Genomic DNA, 18276 nt, shown 5'->3' on the forward strand with positions numbered 1-18276 from the left:
TTTTGGATTCAAGCACACCAACGACAGGTAAATTTAGACTATCAAAATTTCAAGAGCAATACACATCTCTGGCTCAGCCACTAATTACAACAAAATCCGCCAAACCAGATATCATACAACAGAAAGCCAATCAGTGAACCAGATAATTCCATGGAGTCCACCCCAATTGCTGAACTCATTCATGGACGACCAACATTTCGCTGAACCAACTCTATTGTGTGGCGATTGCAGCGCTGCGAGAAAGGTGGTTCACCCAATGCTCGTTCAAGCTATCGCCCCTCCACTCGTTCGATCTATCTTCGCTTCTCGATCAATGAGGTTCAGCGGACCAACGCTCACTAGCATGGCATCAGTTTGGCCTGGGCGCACACTAGTCAAATCCACTTCGGAACCAAACCCACCTGAGCCACTCGTTTCTGGATTTCTGTGTCCTGCGAGCCTCTTTCCTTCTCTTTTCATGCAGTTTCACGATGGTGCAACTAAGTCACGCTACCACAAACAAAAAACTCATTCATGCCCACAAGGGCTCCACCTTCTTGGTTAGAGGTGGCCGTGGTTTCTCACCTGAATGGGTGGAAACCCATAGGGGCATCTCTTGCTGCAAGGTCAAAGCTAAGTATATCAAGGGTTTTACCAATCAAAGGCCTGCCACTGTGTGGAAACTCACCGACAAGTCCATGGTCAGCAAAATCAGTAATAATACCCAAGACATCAAAGTGGGGCAGGACACACCACGATCCTGACACTTTCAAGGCCAAAACTCAACTTGATCCTGTACCTCTCTGTTCATTTTTATTTGTCGACCAAATATAAAAGAAAAAGATTGAAATATAGAACTTGAAAGAAAAATATAAATACATTAATGACAATAAGAGAAAAAAAATGGACCCCAAAAAAGGGGTCCTTCAATTGGCGAACATCATTGGCTCATACTCTGTTAGTCGCTGATGAGAAAACACAGCAGCTCAAGATAACAGGAGACTATAACAAATTTGCTAATGAACCGACCTTCATTGATCTGGTGTCTCCAATTTTATATGCATTTCGCCGTTCTCAACAGGACGCCCAACCTTCATGGGCAAACCATTGCTATGAACTGCTGTAACCGGATTTGCCGGAGGAACCAGGTTTGCTGTTTGGGGCATTTCGGCACATGCTGATGCTGCAGCTCTTGTAGTCCCTGATTCTTGATGACTTCCATAAAGCTCGGAGTTTTCTGCATGCATAGAGTATTGTGATTCTGCACAAATGTAGAAATTTGATTTCTGAGCAACCATTGAACAACCATCATCAAATTCCAGGACAAAGTTTCACTCTAGGGTTACCTCTCATTCTTCCAAATGTGATGAGCTTTCGAAGGCAATCTCGGAACTCTGTCAAAACACACCTCTCCTGCTCTCCATAAAGTTCCAGAGATCCCTCATTGTATGGGAACCGTGAAGCCATGCTACTGCCGTGGCCTGGAACTCCAGATGGAGATGCTGGTGCTATGAACATAGTGTCTTGCTCATCGCACATGAGCGCTAGCGTTCCAGGTGACATAGGCCTGCTCTTCTGCACATCAGCATCATCTGAGCCTGACTCATCTGCTCCTGTTTCATCCGGTTGGCTTGCACTTGAGCCCTCAGCTGCTTTGCAAGAATCATCTTGTGGTTCTGTGGCCAACTCCTGGGGATTATGAGACTGACCACCTACCTCTATCTTTTTTCCCTTTTGGTTATTTTTCCCTGTAAAATTCAGATCAATTAGTAATCAACAGCATTGGAACTCAAGACTATGCTTAGCTTCAGTAACTATAAAGGAAAACCAGCACCATTTCATGCAAAGTGCAGCTTGTTGCTTGCTGTAATCATGAATTTCTCTTTGTCAATAGAGTTGCTCCAGACTATAAACACATTAGAGAAGTGGCAGAGAAATGTGCATACTTCTGCACTTATATAGCCAATCCTAGAGTTTTTTTACAGTTGCACCATACCTAAACAACCTAAAATTTTGAAGACAAACTTATAGGGAAGCATTTTAAATACCTGCAAATGTTTTAGCAGCTTCTCCTGAAACTACTACCAAAAGCTTGCAGAGCTCCTTCACATCCTCTGGCTGGACAACATCTGCTAACAGAGACCTAAATCAAAGGTTAAGACAAACCACATTTTAGATACAGTACAAGAAGACATGAATTGCCAATACCCTTGAAATTGGATCCATTACCTTTTGAAATAAAACAAAGAATAAGACAACAAGAAAAAATGCACTACCTGTAAGAAATTTTTGAAGAGCCCAAGACCGTAGGAGCAGCCACACGAGAAGCAGAAGCAGAAACCATGGAAGAGGATGCTGGGGAAGATGACACCTTTGGATGATTTGCCTGAACAACAAGTAAAAAAGAAATAAATTACTTTCCATAATCTTGAGTAGCAAGTAATTCTTATCACCAACAAAGTTGGTTGCCTGTTACATGATCTTATCCCTTAAAAGCTAGTTAAAACTCAGTCACCTCAGATTCTAGACCCACAAGATAAGTTGGAGAAAGCATTACTATGGTGAGGAAACCAACTCACTATCAAATAGGTATTAAGTGTTTCTCCAACAAAGGAAAGCCTGCTTAGATATGGTCCATTCATCATGTGAACCCTATTATGTGCAAAAGACACCTTTGACACCAGGTCTATTACAAGGAGTTGGGATTCAGCACCAACCTCACAGGAGCATGTGTTCACCCTCATGGATAGAACATGGAGGCAAGAACAAGTGTTTCCAATGGTGTTAAGATCTCAATTCCTATTAGTGATAGAGCTCACTTATGGAGGCATACATACATTCAAGAAGGAGAAGGAAGAGAAAAGAGGAAGAACTTGAAGCTTATTCAATGAGAACTAATTAGGGTTACAACATTAAGAGTAGGGATCGACCCCCATAAAGTACACTAAAAGACAAAAACTACTGAAGTGGTGTACAAGCTATTTTACAGATATGCCCCTATATTAGAATGCATGTACACAATACTTAATTGAGAGCGGTATTACACAAAATGATACTTCGGCATTTCCTCAACACTCCCCCTCGAGCTTGAGGTGATGAAAACACAATCAACCCAAGCTTGAAAATGAATTATTGGAAAGCCTTTAAAGGCAAATTTTTCGTAAAACAACCAACAATCTGACTCTAAGTCCCAATATATCCCAAAGAGATGATTCTATCTTGATATACTTGGCGAGTAAAGTGATAATCTATCTCAATATGCTTAATCCTCTCATGCAATTCTAGATTTTTGGCAATGTGAATAGCACTTTGATTGTCATAATGCAAAGTAATTGCAATTGCTATGCTCACTCCCATATCCTGCAACAACTATCTCAACCAAATGACAGTCATCTAAGTCATAGCATGATATTCTGCTTCAGTAGTTGATAGAACAATCCTTTGTTGTTTTTTGCTTTTCCACGATATCAGAGATTCACCAAAAACTACACCGAATCCAGAGGTGAAATGCCTATCCTGAGAAGCTCCCCCAAAAATCTGCATCACAGTAAGCTTTCAACTCTCATGATGATGTAGCAGAAAATAACAAGCCATAGAGAATAGTACCCCTAATATATTTGATAATTCTTAGGATAACAGCCAAGTGAGATGACCTAGGAGTACTCATGAACTGGCTTACCATGTGAACTGCAAAAATAATGTTTGGTCCTGAAATAGTCAAATAAATCAAACTCCCAACTAATTGCCTATAGATTGTAGGATCACTGAGTAATTCACCATCAGTATGCTTAAAGTTACATTTGGCTTTCATAGGAGTGTCCACTTGTTTTCTATCATTTGCAAGTGTTGCTTTACTAATCAAATCGGGTGCATACTTGTGTTGAATCAACAAATATCCTCGCTTGGATTATGCAACTTCAAGACCTGGAAAATAATTCAATTTTCCCAATTCTTTCATCCCAAAATTTTGGGCTAGTTGTCTTCACTTTGGCAATCATTACCCTATCATCTCCAACGATGATCATATCATCTACATAAAGCAAAAGAAGGTGTGGACCCCTATCAGAAGATGTTACAAACAAAACCGACTCATGATAGCTTTGTCTAAATCCCAATCTCACTATTGTTGCACTGCATTTTTCAAACCAAGCCCTTGGGGCTTGTTTCAACCCATACAAAACCCTCTTCGATTTGCACATTTTGCCCTCCTCATCGACAACCCCTTGAGGTAACTTCATATTCCTTGACTACAACCACTACCATCAGGGTTCCAATTGTAGTTATGTGTGTCATCGATGCAAAGGTCTCAGCAAAGTCTATCTCATATTACTAACTGTAACCTCTAGATACAAGACGAGCCTTATATCTTTCGATGGATTCATCTTCCATTGTCTTGATTTTATAAACCCACTTGCATCCAACCACATTTTTCCCATATGATAGTTTGACTAGCTCCCAAGCTTTCATCCTTTTCAAAGCCTTCAATTCCTCTGTCATTGCCTTTTGCCACTCTAGATCCAACGTAGCCTCCACATAAGATTTTGGCTCATAATAAGATTGAATCATGACCAGGAAAGCTTGATGAGTAGCAGAAAAAGATTCATAAGAAACAAATCTAGAAGGAAGAATAAATTATCTAGAACTTCTATACACCTGAGGAATAGGAGAAGATGGAGGTGTTAACTCGTTAGGATCAGTATGAGAGACATTGGGACCAAACTCAGGCAAGGGATCTTCCTCTGGATCATGTTGATCAAGAAATGATTGTGTATGAACCTCCAACGGTCTCTTGATATACATAACTCATTCCTTGTCATTGTCTTTATCTAAAGCCTCTGAAAAAGGTATAAAGAAGGAAAATGTAGACTTCATTTTCTTCCTTAGATAGATCACTTTGACTATAAAATGGCACATGTTCCCAGAACTCCACATGTTTTGATGTCCATACTTTCTTGCTCACAGGATCAAAGCATTTATAGCCATTTTGTCCTTCAGAATATCCTATAAAACAACACTTCAGAACGTTAGGGGACAATTAACAAAGCATATACTCCCAAATACTATCAATATGTCATTATTTGGTTCCTTTTCAAATAGTCTTTTATAGGGAGAAACTTTCCCAACCACCTTGAAGAGCATTCGATTTATCAAGTGCACAATTGTTCTTATTGCTTCTACACAAAACTCCTTAGGAGTTCCACTATTAAATAGCAATGTTTTAGTGATCTCCAATATGTGTTTATTCTTCCTCTCTGCCACCCCGTTTTTCTCTGGAGTGTCAGGACAGGTCCTCTGATGCACAATCCCTTTTTCAAATATGAAATCATGTAGCTCATTATTCATATATCCTCCCCCTGAGGCAAAACGTAGGGTTCTCATTTTAGCTGCAAACTGGGCCTCAATGTACACATAGAATCTTTTAAGAATATCAAACAATTCACTTAGATTTCTCATAAAATATATCCATGTAGATCTGGTAAGATCATCAATAAATGTCACAAAATACGCAGACCCTTCTTTGGACACTAGAGGAGAAGGACCCCATACATCAGAATGAACTATATCAAAGGGAAGTACAAACTTAATTTCCTTAGAACTAAATGAGAGAGAATGACTTCTAGACGACCTACAGCTCTCACAACACTAGACATCAATCCAAACATCATACTTACAAATACTTTCAAGTAAACCAAAGGATAACATAAATTGATGCCTAGAACTAGAAACATGACCCAACCGTCAATGCCACAATCCCAAAGAATCCAAAACTGCAGCACCATCTTTACATCCACCAACAACTCCCGGACTCTAATCCAACTGATCCAGAAAGTAAATATAGCCCCACTTATGCCTAGTCCAAATCCTCCTCTCTGATGACCGATCAAGCACATAACAAACATCAGGAGTGAACTTTACATCACAGTTATATTGGGTAGTTTTACCAACAGAAAGTAAGCTCATGACAAGAGAAGAAACAAGAAATACTTTCAAACCATTAAGTTTTTCACACATAATACACTCAAAGGTAACATAAAACATTTAAAATGGTTATTAAGGAGCCATCTGCAATGCGAAAGGCACCACAACATGGTTTACAATTGGTTAATACATACTCGTTTGCAGTTATATAACATGATGTTCCTGAGTCTATCAACCAGCTCGAAGTCAAGTTAGGAATACTTGCATAGGCACAACCAAATGTACCAGTGAAAGCAGACAAAGCTGAAGGAAGTAGATAAGAGGAGAAGATGCTGGACTTGTTAAGCTAATTATTCGAGTCTAGAGGTAACAGAGGCCTGAGCATCAAAAAAAGGCAGTGGAGGTAGAAGTTGCAGCCGAGACATGAATTTCCTCCTTCGCAACATTCTTTTCTCCCCTTGCAATCCCTAACACTCTTGCACTCCCTCCCATCTTCATTCCCTTCTTCCTTAATATGGGACATGATTTTTTCATATGTCCCATCTCCTTACAATACTGACAACGCACACTATTCATATCATACTTGGGAGCTCCCATCTTTGCTCCACCATAGTTATTGAACTGCTTGGCTGCAACCATGACTAAGTCACTATAGTAGGACTAAAGTGATTTTATTTTAATCTCCTTAGCAATAATTTCATAAAGAGCCTAAGTAACCTAAGGAAGAAATGTTCGGTGAATGATAGCACTCCTAACACTATCAAACTCAGTACGCAATCCCATAAGAAACTCAATCACTCTCATTGTCTCCCTGGATTGTATTTCTGCTTTAATACATACCTTGCAGTCCATACACTTTTCACACTTCTTATTATTGTCTATCAAAACCAAGGAGTCTTAGATCAACTGCATTTCAGAGTGATATTCTTCGACTGATTTGCTTCCTTGTATTAGAGCTCTCAGGTCTTGCATCAACTGATATTGCCTTGCCTAATTCTCTTGCATATAGACCTGCTTGAGGTTAGCCCCAAGCATCTTTAGCCTCCACAAATTTCAAGATATTCATAACAATTCTTGGCTCTACTGAGCCAAGAATCCATGACTTAACCTTAGCATTATTCATTTTTCATTCCTTGATTGCATTCTCATAGTTTTGGTCTCCAGATTTGGGGTTCACTACAGCCCCATCAAGAAAGCCCCACAACCCCTTGCCATCAACAATGGCCAGCATAAAGTCAAACCAAAATAAGTAATTAATATCATCCAGTTTTACCTTGGTTGTCAAAGACGGCACCTAGGTGACCTAAGCACAGCCCCACCGCCTGGGCAACTAGGTTTGGGCAATGAGGCCCTACTTTACCGCCTAGGCACTGTAACATTTTTTGCCTATTTTTTTGTTGACCACGGTGGACCCTATAAAAAGGAGAAAGAGGGTTTTTTCACCCTCTCTCCCATTGTCGCCCTTTCGCGTTCCCTTTCTCTCTCCACCTCTCAGTTTTTTACAACCTGAAGAAGAAGAAGAAGAGGAGGAGGAGGTACATGCTTCTCTCTCTCTCTCTCTCTCTCTCTCTCTCTCTCTCTCTCTCTCTCTCTCTCTCTCACAGCAAGAAGACAAAGAACAAGAAAATGAGGAGGTACGCCGTATGAGCTCCTCTCTCTCTCTCATTCTCGCTCTTTCTTTTCATCTTTTGCAGCAAGAAGAAGAAGAGGAGGAGGTACGTCGTACGCGCCTCTCTCTCTCTCTCTCTCTCTCTCTCTCTCTCTCTCTCTCTCAGCAAGAAGAAGAAGAAAACCTAGCTCACGACTCACCTACAGGTGGCGTATGCTTTTCTCTCTCTCCTTTTTCTTCTCCCTTGTTCTTCTTTCCTTCCGCTCCATCCTTCCCCCTTTTTCTCGTCCCCTCTTCTTTCTCTCCTTTCTTCTTTCTCCCCCTCTTCATTTTTCTCTTCCCCGTCTTCCTCCGCCTCTTCTTCCCCCATTGTTTCTTCCTCTTCTCCCCTAGTTCTTCTTTCCTTCCGCTCGCTTGTTCTTCCTCCTCCCTCTTCTTCCTCCTTCTTTCTCCCCCTCTTCATTTTTCTCTTCTCCTTCTTCCTCTGTCTATTCTTCTCCCCGTGTTTCTTTCTTTTCTCCCTTGTTCTCCCATGTTCTTTTTCTTCTTCTCCCCTGTTCTTCTTCCTCCGCCTCTGATATATGTTTGATTTTTAGTTGTATGTTTTTATTTTTCTGAATTTTATTAGTTTGATTTTTATTTTTCTCTGAAAGCATGCATAGTTAATTTTATTGATTAATTTTTTATATAAAAGCCTGAAGCATGTTAATTTTGTTGATATATGCATAGTAATTACTTTCTGAATTTTTATTTGTTTCTATGAATTTTTCTATAAAAGCCCCAAAGCATGTTTAGCATTACTTATTATGTAATATATTACATGCATGTGTGTTTTTCGTGATTTTTTCTGTGAAAGGCCGAATTCATAATTTGTTGATTATACTGATATGTTTTTGTGCTTCTCTCTCTGTTTATATTATATATATATATATATATATATATATATATATATATATGTTACTGTGCTTTTGTGTGTTATTCGTTTTCCTTCCTCTTCCTTTTTTTTTCTTCTTCTTCCTGTTAATTACACTGTATTTCAGTTATATTATATATTATATACATTGTATTTCAGCATATATAATATTGTACTTCAGCAGATTATATATTATATATATATATATATATATAAATATATATGTGTATGTACTGTAATTTACATATAATCAATTTGTAACATGGTGAATGGAAGATGTGGCCAATTCTAATGAAGTTCCACTGAAAAAACAGATTGGGGTCGAGTGAAAGCATCCTCTCTCTTTGAAAGCAGATTGAAAAAAGACTCCAGAGACTATAGAACATAGGATGCTGTAATGAGATATGTGAAAACCGTAAACAAAGGCCTCTAAGGGTTTACAAGAACACAATTACAAAATGCATAAGCACAAGTCCACAATGGGACAATACAAGAGCCAATAATGGCAACACAAAGAGTTAAAAAATAGGGTTTTATTGAGTAAATGCTTGAGCTAAAAGCATTAAGAAATAGGGGGAATACCACCCCTATATATACATAACACACAAGAGAGGGAGGCCATTGGGAGCTCGGTCATATTTATGTCCGTTGGGGAGTACTCTATGGTCAAAAGACCATAGAGCCCCCAATGGCCAAATGAAATGACAAAAAAGAAAAAGAAAAATAAGAAAATACTGTTTCTAGTAAACAGTTACTATCGTATGTAAAATGACCAAAATGCCCCTATAAAGCATTAACTATTACAAGACTGAAAGAATATATATATTACTTAAGTGCGCACACACACACACACACACACACACACACACACACACACACACACACACACACACACACACACATATATATATATATATATATATATATATATATATATATATATATATAAAATAACAGATGCATGGCAGACCAATAGGATAGATAAAAACTGTATTTATTTGGATCTGAACATGGATGGAGATCCCACATTTCTTATGACTTTTCCAGAGAAAAATGGATGAGTTACTTCTATGAGAAGAAGTTTTTGGATTTTAGGTGGGCCTACCCATTTTCAAGAAAAAAGGAAGTTTGTCTCCTTGCCATCAAACACCCCTTAGAGGACATAAAGACTAGAGGAGTTGATCATCACATTTTCTCAACTACCTGATTGGCAAACTTTTCGACAATTAAAGCAGAAACAACAGCAACAAAAAAAGATAAAAAAGACACATCTTCAAAGGCCTTCCAGTTCAAACATACCTGAGGAAATTGAGCAAGCCTTTGATTAGAAGGATCCTTAAGTGCCATGCCATAGAAATTTTCTTGGTTTCTCCTCTTCTTGTTCAGTGGAGGGGAGGCAAAACCTGATGATCCAATAGCCCCAGTGATGGCAGCATTAGCTGCCTGCTGGATATAGTTCAAGGCCATGTTGGGATCAGAATGACAGAGAGCTCTTCTCTCTTCACTACCTTCGAAGTTCTTGCAATCCATGCATTTGCAGTTTTCAGAGCAAAGAACACTGGCTTGGAAGCACTCACAGTACTTCTTGAGACACCCTGACTTTTTGCAATGGCATCCTTTGTTGTGTTTTCCTACCAGAGGCATCTCCCCTGTTTCTTCCTGAAACAATGTCAAGCCATGCAGTATATTAGTGAGATACATAGGGAAAAAAAGGGAGAATCTATTGACAGCCTAAGTTCAGAACAATGAATGAAGCTCTTGCAGGAAGTAGATGAACTGGTCACAATGAGTTTTCTATTGTTGGCTAAGACATCAACAGTTCAATAAGTCTACCATCTGCGAAAGCTAAAATCCCTGACATAACCATTTACTTAAGTTCTAGCATGAAGAAGTATGGTGGAATTAATTTCATGACAAATAGCAGTCCTTTTAAAACTGTTGCAAATTTCCAAAAATATAGAGCATCAAGAATCGCTTATAATGTAAGCTGTGCATAAAGTATAAGATTAGAGCACCAATGAAAGAAAAAAGACATTAACAACCACTATGTGAAAGCAAGCAAAACGTGAACAGCTAGTGAAATGCTTACAATATCGCAGCCACGAGACAATTTAACTGCAATTACTTGCTACCAAGTTCTAGTTACTACCTAACACAGTTCCACAGATAAAAAATATAATTTACAGTTCATGATCATACCTAAACAGGTTCACCATGAAGAAGAAACTGTCCCATTCTTTCTTCTTCTTTATTATTTTCAATCAAGGGGAATTTCCATTAATTATTAATTAAGATAGGGGGTGGAGAGGTGACATGTCAATTGCTGCAATATGAAACAGATAATGAAAAAATAGGAGTCTGGAGCAACTAAAGTTATGAAATCAGAAACTTGCACCTATATGGCATAAGCAAACAAAATTTACTCCAAGTCTGGGGCTTTGATGTCATCCCAAGGTCTTTTGTGCCAAAGCATGAATCCATGCAAAAGGCAACTAATTTAGAAGGGCTACCACCAAAAGGTCTTCCTTTTCACTTTTTATGACTTCCACCAAGCAGTAAACAGCCAACAATGTCAACTGTGTACCACTTTTTCCTCTAATCCACAACCACATCCAGAGATAAGCCCCGTACAAGAAACTTCAACAAATGGGCACCGTTCTTCCTCAATAACTATAATGAAGAATTAAACATGTTCAAAGAAATACTTGATAGAAGCTAATTAGAAGAACCACCATCATCAACTATTCCTCCATTTTCCTTGCCCACAGAGGTTGTTAACTCCATGCCTTCAATTCTCCAATCAACTTGTTCTTCAGGCCTGAATTTTTTTCCTTTCTTGAACTAACACACAAATGGACCATTGAATAGAAGGCTTATTGTCATATGAAGCTGATTTCCATGAGGTGTTTCCTCAATTGACAAAATGTCAAGGATAACATCTACTTACAAGTGGAGTGATGAAAGGTCAAATCACTTAGACAACAGACTCTGATACTTCATGACAAATCACAACTATAAGGGTGCAATTGATGGGGCAAGGAATTTTCAAAATCCAACAATAAAACTACAAAAGTCAGTTTCTGACAGCATTTGCAATATACATATATATAGTTAGACGCACGCATGCACACAAACACAAATATTGCCTATGTTTCAAAATTGTTGTTTAATCGATATTTTGAAGGCTGATATAATACCTAAAAAATATGACATTCCTAGGATATCATCTATTTTGAAAATATCAACATTTTTTATCATGTTACTAATACAATAAGAACAATTTTTGTTGTGCTCTTATATTATGCATATATTTATATATTCTATATTGTAATGCATGCCAATATTTTCCTGAGAATTTCTAAAGAAAAACTAGAATTTTCAAATTATTGCAAGATTTTCACTAACTAAGATTCCGTATATATATATATATATATATATAATTGGTAGAATCTTACTAATGTATTTTTATGCAGATGTGACCATATAGATGGATTTGTCATGGTTGATTTACCATGAAAGTGCTCTGGATCAATAAATTTAAATACTAATATATTTCAAAGTAAAAAATGGGTGTTTAGATTGAAACTTCCAATAAAATGACTTTCCCCACCAAATTACTAGATGTGAAACATGAATTTTAGTAAATAAACCACGCTAATACATTGATACAACACTCATATCCACTCTAGAGACTTATCCCCCATGCACGCACACACATGCCAGGAAGCACGCCCCCACCCCCCTCCCCAGCGCACATACGCATGCAGGCACAGACACACACACATACACACACAATGGCCAAAAGTATCAAGAAAACAGCCACAAGACACCTTTTTTTTTTCAAAAGGGCAAGCTGAGCAATTATACTTGAGAATATTGTGAAATGCAAGAGGTATACCCGACTATCCCTAGAAGCAATAGGACTGCTAGCAATCTTTGGCCGAAATGCATTTGGGTTACGCTCTAGTGTAGCTTCAACAGCCTCATATCTAACAGCTTCATTTTCAACATTGTTGCAACAGTTAACACAGTTGCATCCATCACAGTATATTCCTGCAGCAAAGCACTCACAGTACCTGGCAGAGGGAGAAAATAAATTAGTGTCACTCCTATGCATGATTCAGTAAACTCAACCGAGAAAACTGACACAAAGTCTCACATACTCATATTCTGAATTAGCAACAACATGACCAAAGTAAATTAAAAGCACCCATCATCAAATCTTGGAGAAATCAAGCAGTACCACCCCAATTGTCACATGTGGAAAAAGAAAACAGAACTTATATTTCAGCAGTCACCATGTTAATGGTATTTACTGCAAATTCAGCGCAGAATTCTAACAGCAGTAAGACAGCTTAAGAAAAGCAATTGTCTAGTAATAAATACACATAGATAGCTGACTGACATTAAATCAAATGTTTAGTCAAAGATATGAATATAAAAGTATACTCCAAAGTTGCACTGTGAGCATTATAGTATGCCTGGAAGTGCATGCTGACAAGGACCATGCACTCACCATGCTTCCTGAAAATGTGAGAAGTGCACTAGAAGCATCATGAAAGAGATCACAGTTTTCAAATCAGGCAACACACTTCTCAACTGCACTACCTTTTACTGACACTTCAATTTAACAGAAAACATGAATATCAAACAGTAAAGCATGCGTTCGTTAAGAAAATCATGATAAATAAAATTTGACAAGGAGCAAAAATTTGTATGCACAGAAGGGGGAGATTTTTAATCATACAAAAAATATCATGCCCTTCTAAAGAAAATCATCCTTCCTATGAAAGTGCTTCTTTTTGACGCAAGTATGCTTCCTCAAGGGTGGATCTGATTACCTCATGTCTTAAAACTCCAGTGATTAGAGATCCAGGGTCTCATATAATGAGTTCAGAGATCATTGGCTTTTAAATCCCAGTGGAAAAGACAAAAAAATGGGGACGAAAAGCCTTCTAAAAAATCAAAATACTTAGTTCTAGGGGTTAGAGATCCTGTGTTTGGTTTGTTTTGGATTCATGGAGGCTCCAAATCCTTGACATGAGATCCAAAGTCATCAAATGACTTCAGGATGGACAAAAAAAAATCGGAATCATTTCCTATGCATTTTCAATGTGCTACGATAACCATTTCTTCAGCAGTTTCCAGTCTCTACAAACTCACAGTGTCAGATACACATGCAGCATCCTCAGTTGTTTCGGATTTCAGCTTTCACACACGCATAGGTTTGCACAACATGACCAAAAAATTAATTTAGTACAAAAAATTACTTTTGTAGAAACATATCAAAACACGAGGCACTTACAATTTCAAGCATTTTGAATGCTTGCAGTTGCACTGTTTTGATTTCTTTGGAGTACCATCTTTTGAATCAAAAATCGGGCGGGGAGGTCTTGAAGATCTTGGTGATTCTGGCTTTCTGTATTAAAAGAACATCAGAATGCAAAAAGATGGCATATCACGAACACCAAATGAAAAGAAAAAGATCAGGAAAACAAATTTTTATTTTACATTTTTAAACAAAAACTAAAGTTTTTCAACAGCCTTTTTCATGGCTCTACGAAGAAAAACAACCAATTGCTGCCTAATTGGAAAAATACCTTAATAATTACTTCCAATACATGATAGAGAAAACCTACAACACAAATATTAGTGCCAAATAATCACTGACAATATTAACAGCAAATAGAAAACTATGGATTCAAACAAACAAAAGAAACAAAGCATCTATGTGAGCTATTCTGCAGAAAACGTCTAAAGTATAGAACTTTTTCATTTCAGACTGACAAGCAAGCACTCTGTGTTTTTCTTGGGAAAATCTCAGCAAACTGTGAATGAGAACAATTATTAACAAAATGGAGAGAAAAGATTGTAAATATATTGACAATAATACCAAAAGATAGATTGTTGGAAAAAAGGAAATGATAAGAAACTGGTGTAACAGAACTATTTGATTGAGAAATTAAAGAAATCATCACTCGCTCAGGTTTGCAATGTTTTTTTTTTCATTTTTTGTATATCTGTGTTAAACTTTCAACCTTTCTATATTCCTTTGTGCCACCTCGCCTCCCTCCACTCCTTTGATCATCTTCTCCTTTTGCTAGTTCCATCCAGTGCATCTCAGACATCCTTTTGTGTAGGAAATGGTTTCATGCCACTATAAGACATGTGCAAACCATTTAAATGACATTCCTAGATGTTCTGATTAACTAACACTTTCATTTAAATCCAACCAATTATACAATATTTATCTCTGTTTGGAAATAAGTTGTCGAATAGCATGCATCACAAAACAAGGCAATGGTAAGATGCAGTTTCAATTGAGAAATGAGAAGTGTGCAACAATACAACCTACTAGATTAGTGGCAGATCCAGGATTTTTCCTTGAGGGTCACAATAATGTTTCCTTCTAGGCTGGGTCTGCTGGATCCAAGTCAAGGACATACAAGTAATATCTGTGACCATAGTTGATTTGATTGAATTTGTTGGTAGCACATCTAATATTGCAACACTAAAACAAACCATGATGGAACATCTGGCACAAATTTCAAAAGGGCATATGAAATATAGGAAAATAAAAAGACCAACATTTGACACTCTAGCGGCATTTACAGGGCAAGTACTTCAACTAGGTAGGTTTTATCCACCATTAGTGCGTAAGACACATGTATGCTACAAAGCCACACCTTTTACACTGCTTATAGTAATTAGTAAATAATAACTCCTCTGATAGTGAACCATAACATTCATTGACAAGGACCAACTTCATCCTTATAATTATCACACTAATTGCATATGAATATAAGATGGTCCATAAAACCAGATATTGCCTTGGTCAAGATGCAACTTCTCATCAATGGGAGCCTATTTATGAATCCAATCAAACAGATGCTTATCGATCTTCGCAAAGCAACATCAATTCTTTCCATGGGGACTACTCAACACTATCATACTCAAACAATAGTTAACGATTTCTCTTCTTAGATATGCTTTCAATGCGTCTAACCTCTAATGTCCAAATTACCATGAAAGCTTTACTGTTTTGACCACCACCAGCATGCTTCAAAAAGCACACTGCATATTATTTTAGTACAGAAAGAAAACCAAATAGGAAAAAAGGGGGAAAACAAGACAAGGAGATACGACAGAGATGCATATTTCAAATTACATCTTCAGAGGCGTGTATTACATCATTATTATCCACGCTAAGGATTTTCAAAAGAGAATAAATATATATTTCTAGTCATTTAAATTATTAAAAAAGGGTTGTCAGTTGAAAACCAAAGCAGAAAAGAAAAAATAAGAAAAAAAATCATTTGAAATTTGTAGCAAATAAAACGAGAAGAGGAAGAAGTCCGCCTGTGATGCATATAAAAAAATCAATTCTCTTTTAATTCATAATCTTATTACGCTAATCGCAGTAATTTCCAGGAGAAAAAACGAAGAAATAAATTTTCAAAGGAGATAACGAAGAAGATGGAGGAAAACAAGACATTCATCTCGGTAAAAAACTTCACACAATTCGCTATGCATTTCCTTCAGTAAGTTTGAAATCTAAGACCGAAACAAAGCAACGATTTAAATCAAATTATGCAAAATAAGTGCTACAAAATAGCCATCATATGAGAAAAATAGGAACACAAACCGACATTATAAAAACACCTAAAGATCAAAATGATTGCACAAATCCAGAAATTCCCTCAGGAAAACAAAAAAATTAAATAGATAAGCAAAGCAGCTATCCCCGACAATCTCTGCGCCATAATACTTTCTGAATCTCCCAAAAACACATGGAAATAGAAAGAAACTCCATTAAATCAAAGAATTGAACCCCCATCAACAAAGAGAACACGATGCACACGAAATTGAGCGAGGATGACGCAGGACGACGAGGGTACTCACAACACGGGAATCGCGGCAGGGCGAGACAGCGGCTCGGACACAGCAACGGAGGTGCTGCAGATTCCGGTGAAGTCCAGCTGCCTAGCAGCTAGCTTCTTCCCTCCGAAATCCACCTGCTGGAGCCCTTGCTCCATCAAGACTCCACCTCAGCGGGGTGGCCGAATTCGCATGCCTGGCACGGACGATTCTCTCATCCAAAGGTGAGAATTCACAGCACGGCAATCGGAAACCCAAATTCCTTGAGCGATCGCTCAAAAGCGAGGGGGGCAGGAAGGGAAACAATCCGGCAGCGAGGTGGGAGGCCTTCGCAGGAATCCCGGAAAATGAGGCCGGAGAACGGCAGGAAACACCGGAAGCCGGCGGATTCCGATCGACGGAGGGGCGTGGCGGGGATAAAAAGGGAGGGGATTTCGCGTCGAAATTTGGAAAAAGAGGGAGGAGAGAAAAAAAGAGGAACGAGCCGAAGCACCAGTATGCCTTCTCTCCTCCCTCTCAGCCTTTTGAAATTGAATTCATAATATTCTACGGTGAGATCGTCGGTCGTGGGCCCATCGGACGGTGAAGGTAGATGGAGTCGATCCGACGACCCGAATTCAACGGTTGTTCTGATGGTGAGTACTCTGCCGTCGGTCTCGGGATGATATCTTGGGCGAGTGCGTTACGGGTCGCGGCTGAAAAGGGTAAATCCGATATTTTGGACTCTCGAAAAATTGGCCTGACGATAGAGACCCGCTGAAGCCAAAGGTTGGTTGCGCTAGCTGCCCTATCACCCTACTGAGCATGAGTGGAGCTAATTTACTAAAATAGTCCTTTCATATGAGTCAAGGACATCAATAACCTTCTTCACTGAATGCCCGTTCGACTTTACAAAAAAAAAATTGTCCTAACTCCGCTTGTCTTAAAATTTTGTCCTCCATCTCTGGACTTCTACCCCTACCTCATGAGTAAAATCTTCGTCCACGTCTCCACCCTGAAAAAGTCCATCACTTATCATTCTAAACACTGAAAAACCATGTATGTGAGCAAAGCTCATTCGTCCGCTGTTTGTGTTGGGGGTGCGGAGCACAGACAGTAGCGACCTCCAGACACCGCTGTCTGTGTAATCAAACACCCCAGGACCACAGACACTCAAAGAGGCGTGTTCCTAGAGTTGTCAATGGGTCAGGTTTATTTCAGACAGGTTACCGATACAGCATAAAGGTCAACTATGTCTTACATAAAAAAAAGGATAAACACGTACAGAGGGTTTTGAACCAAAGCAGGTTATATGTTCCCCCCCCCAACAGGGCAGTTAGCTACATCTCATGCTCGGGGGGTCCCAAAGAGCACCACGTATGTAAGCATGTGTGTCTCGTATCCCCATGTTTGTCAGCATTAATTAGCGTTGGAGTTTGATGCGATTGCAAAGACTTAAGTACCCTCTCCTCCATTGGTGCCAAAAAAAATGATGATTCTTGAAAATGAGTGGTTGTAAAGACTTAAGTGCCCCAAAGATGATTATTTAAGACCTAGTCTCTGCACTGGAGGATTATCCGAGAAAGAAATCTCCCCTGAAAGAGGTCATGAACATCAACCCTCTCACACACTCTCTCCCTTCTATTTCTGCTTCTATACACATCCAACAGAAGATCTTACATTGCTTCATCAAGCACCGGCTGACCTGCACATTGACTGTTGTGGAGCCTGATTCAGAGTTTTTACCCTTACAGGAGGAGGGTTTGGGGGTTCATCCCAGCATGGGTAGCATCATTCAACTAAATGAGAGGGGTCTGGGGTAGCATCATTCAACTTGAAGAGTTGTGGAGTCTGATTTAGAGTTTTTACCCTTACAAAAAGGGGGGTCTGAGAGCTCCTCCCAGTGTGAGTAGCATCATTCAACTTGAAGAGTTATGGAGTCTGATTCAGAGTTTTTACCCTTACAGAAGGGGGGTCTGAGGGCTCCTCCCAGCGTGTT

General features: G+C 38.8%; 1 protein-coding gene across 2 annotated transcripts; it reads right to left on the reverse strand.

Annotated features, from left to right (window-relative positions):
* LOC149830197 (protein tesmin/TSO1-like CXC 5) lies at positions 1-16789 on the reverse strand. Of its 2 annotated transcripts, XM_090015735.1 has the most exons (8): positions 16323-16789; positions 13726-13839; positions 12319-12496; positions 9720-10079; positions 2256-2365; positions 2028-2122; positions 1326-1727; positions 1-1240 (listed from the first exon to the last, which is right to left on the reverse strand). In XM_090015735.1, exons 1-8 carry the CDS (start codon positions 16454-16456, stop codon positions 1011-1013), a joined length of 1623 nt encoding a protein of 540 aa, XP_089871861.1. In that variant the 5' UTR covers positions 16457-16789; the 3' UTR covers positions 1-1010. The 2 variants fall into 2 exon arrangements, with proteins under 2 accessions (XP_089871861.1, XP_089871862.1); XM_090015736.1 differs by lacking the exons at positions 13726-13839; positions 16323-16789 and adding an exon at positions 13262-13288.
* Between the last annotated feature and the right edge of the window lie 1487 nt (positions 16790-18276).

Source organism: Nuphar pumila, chromosome 8 (assembly GCF_984573655.1).
Source record: "Nuphar pumila chromosome 8, dmNupPumi1.hap1.1, whole genome shotgun sequence".
Taxonomy (NCBI): Eukaryota; Viridiplantae; Streptophyta; class Magnoliopsida; order Nymphaeales; family Nymphaeaceae; genus Nuphar; species Nuphar pumila.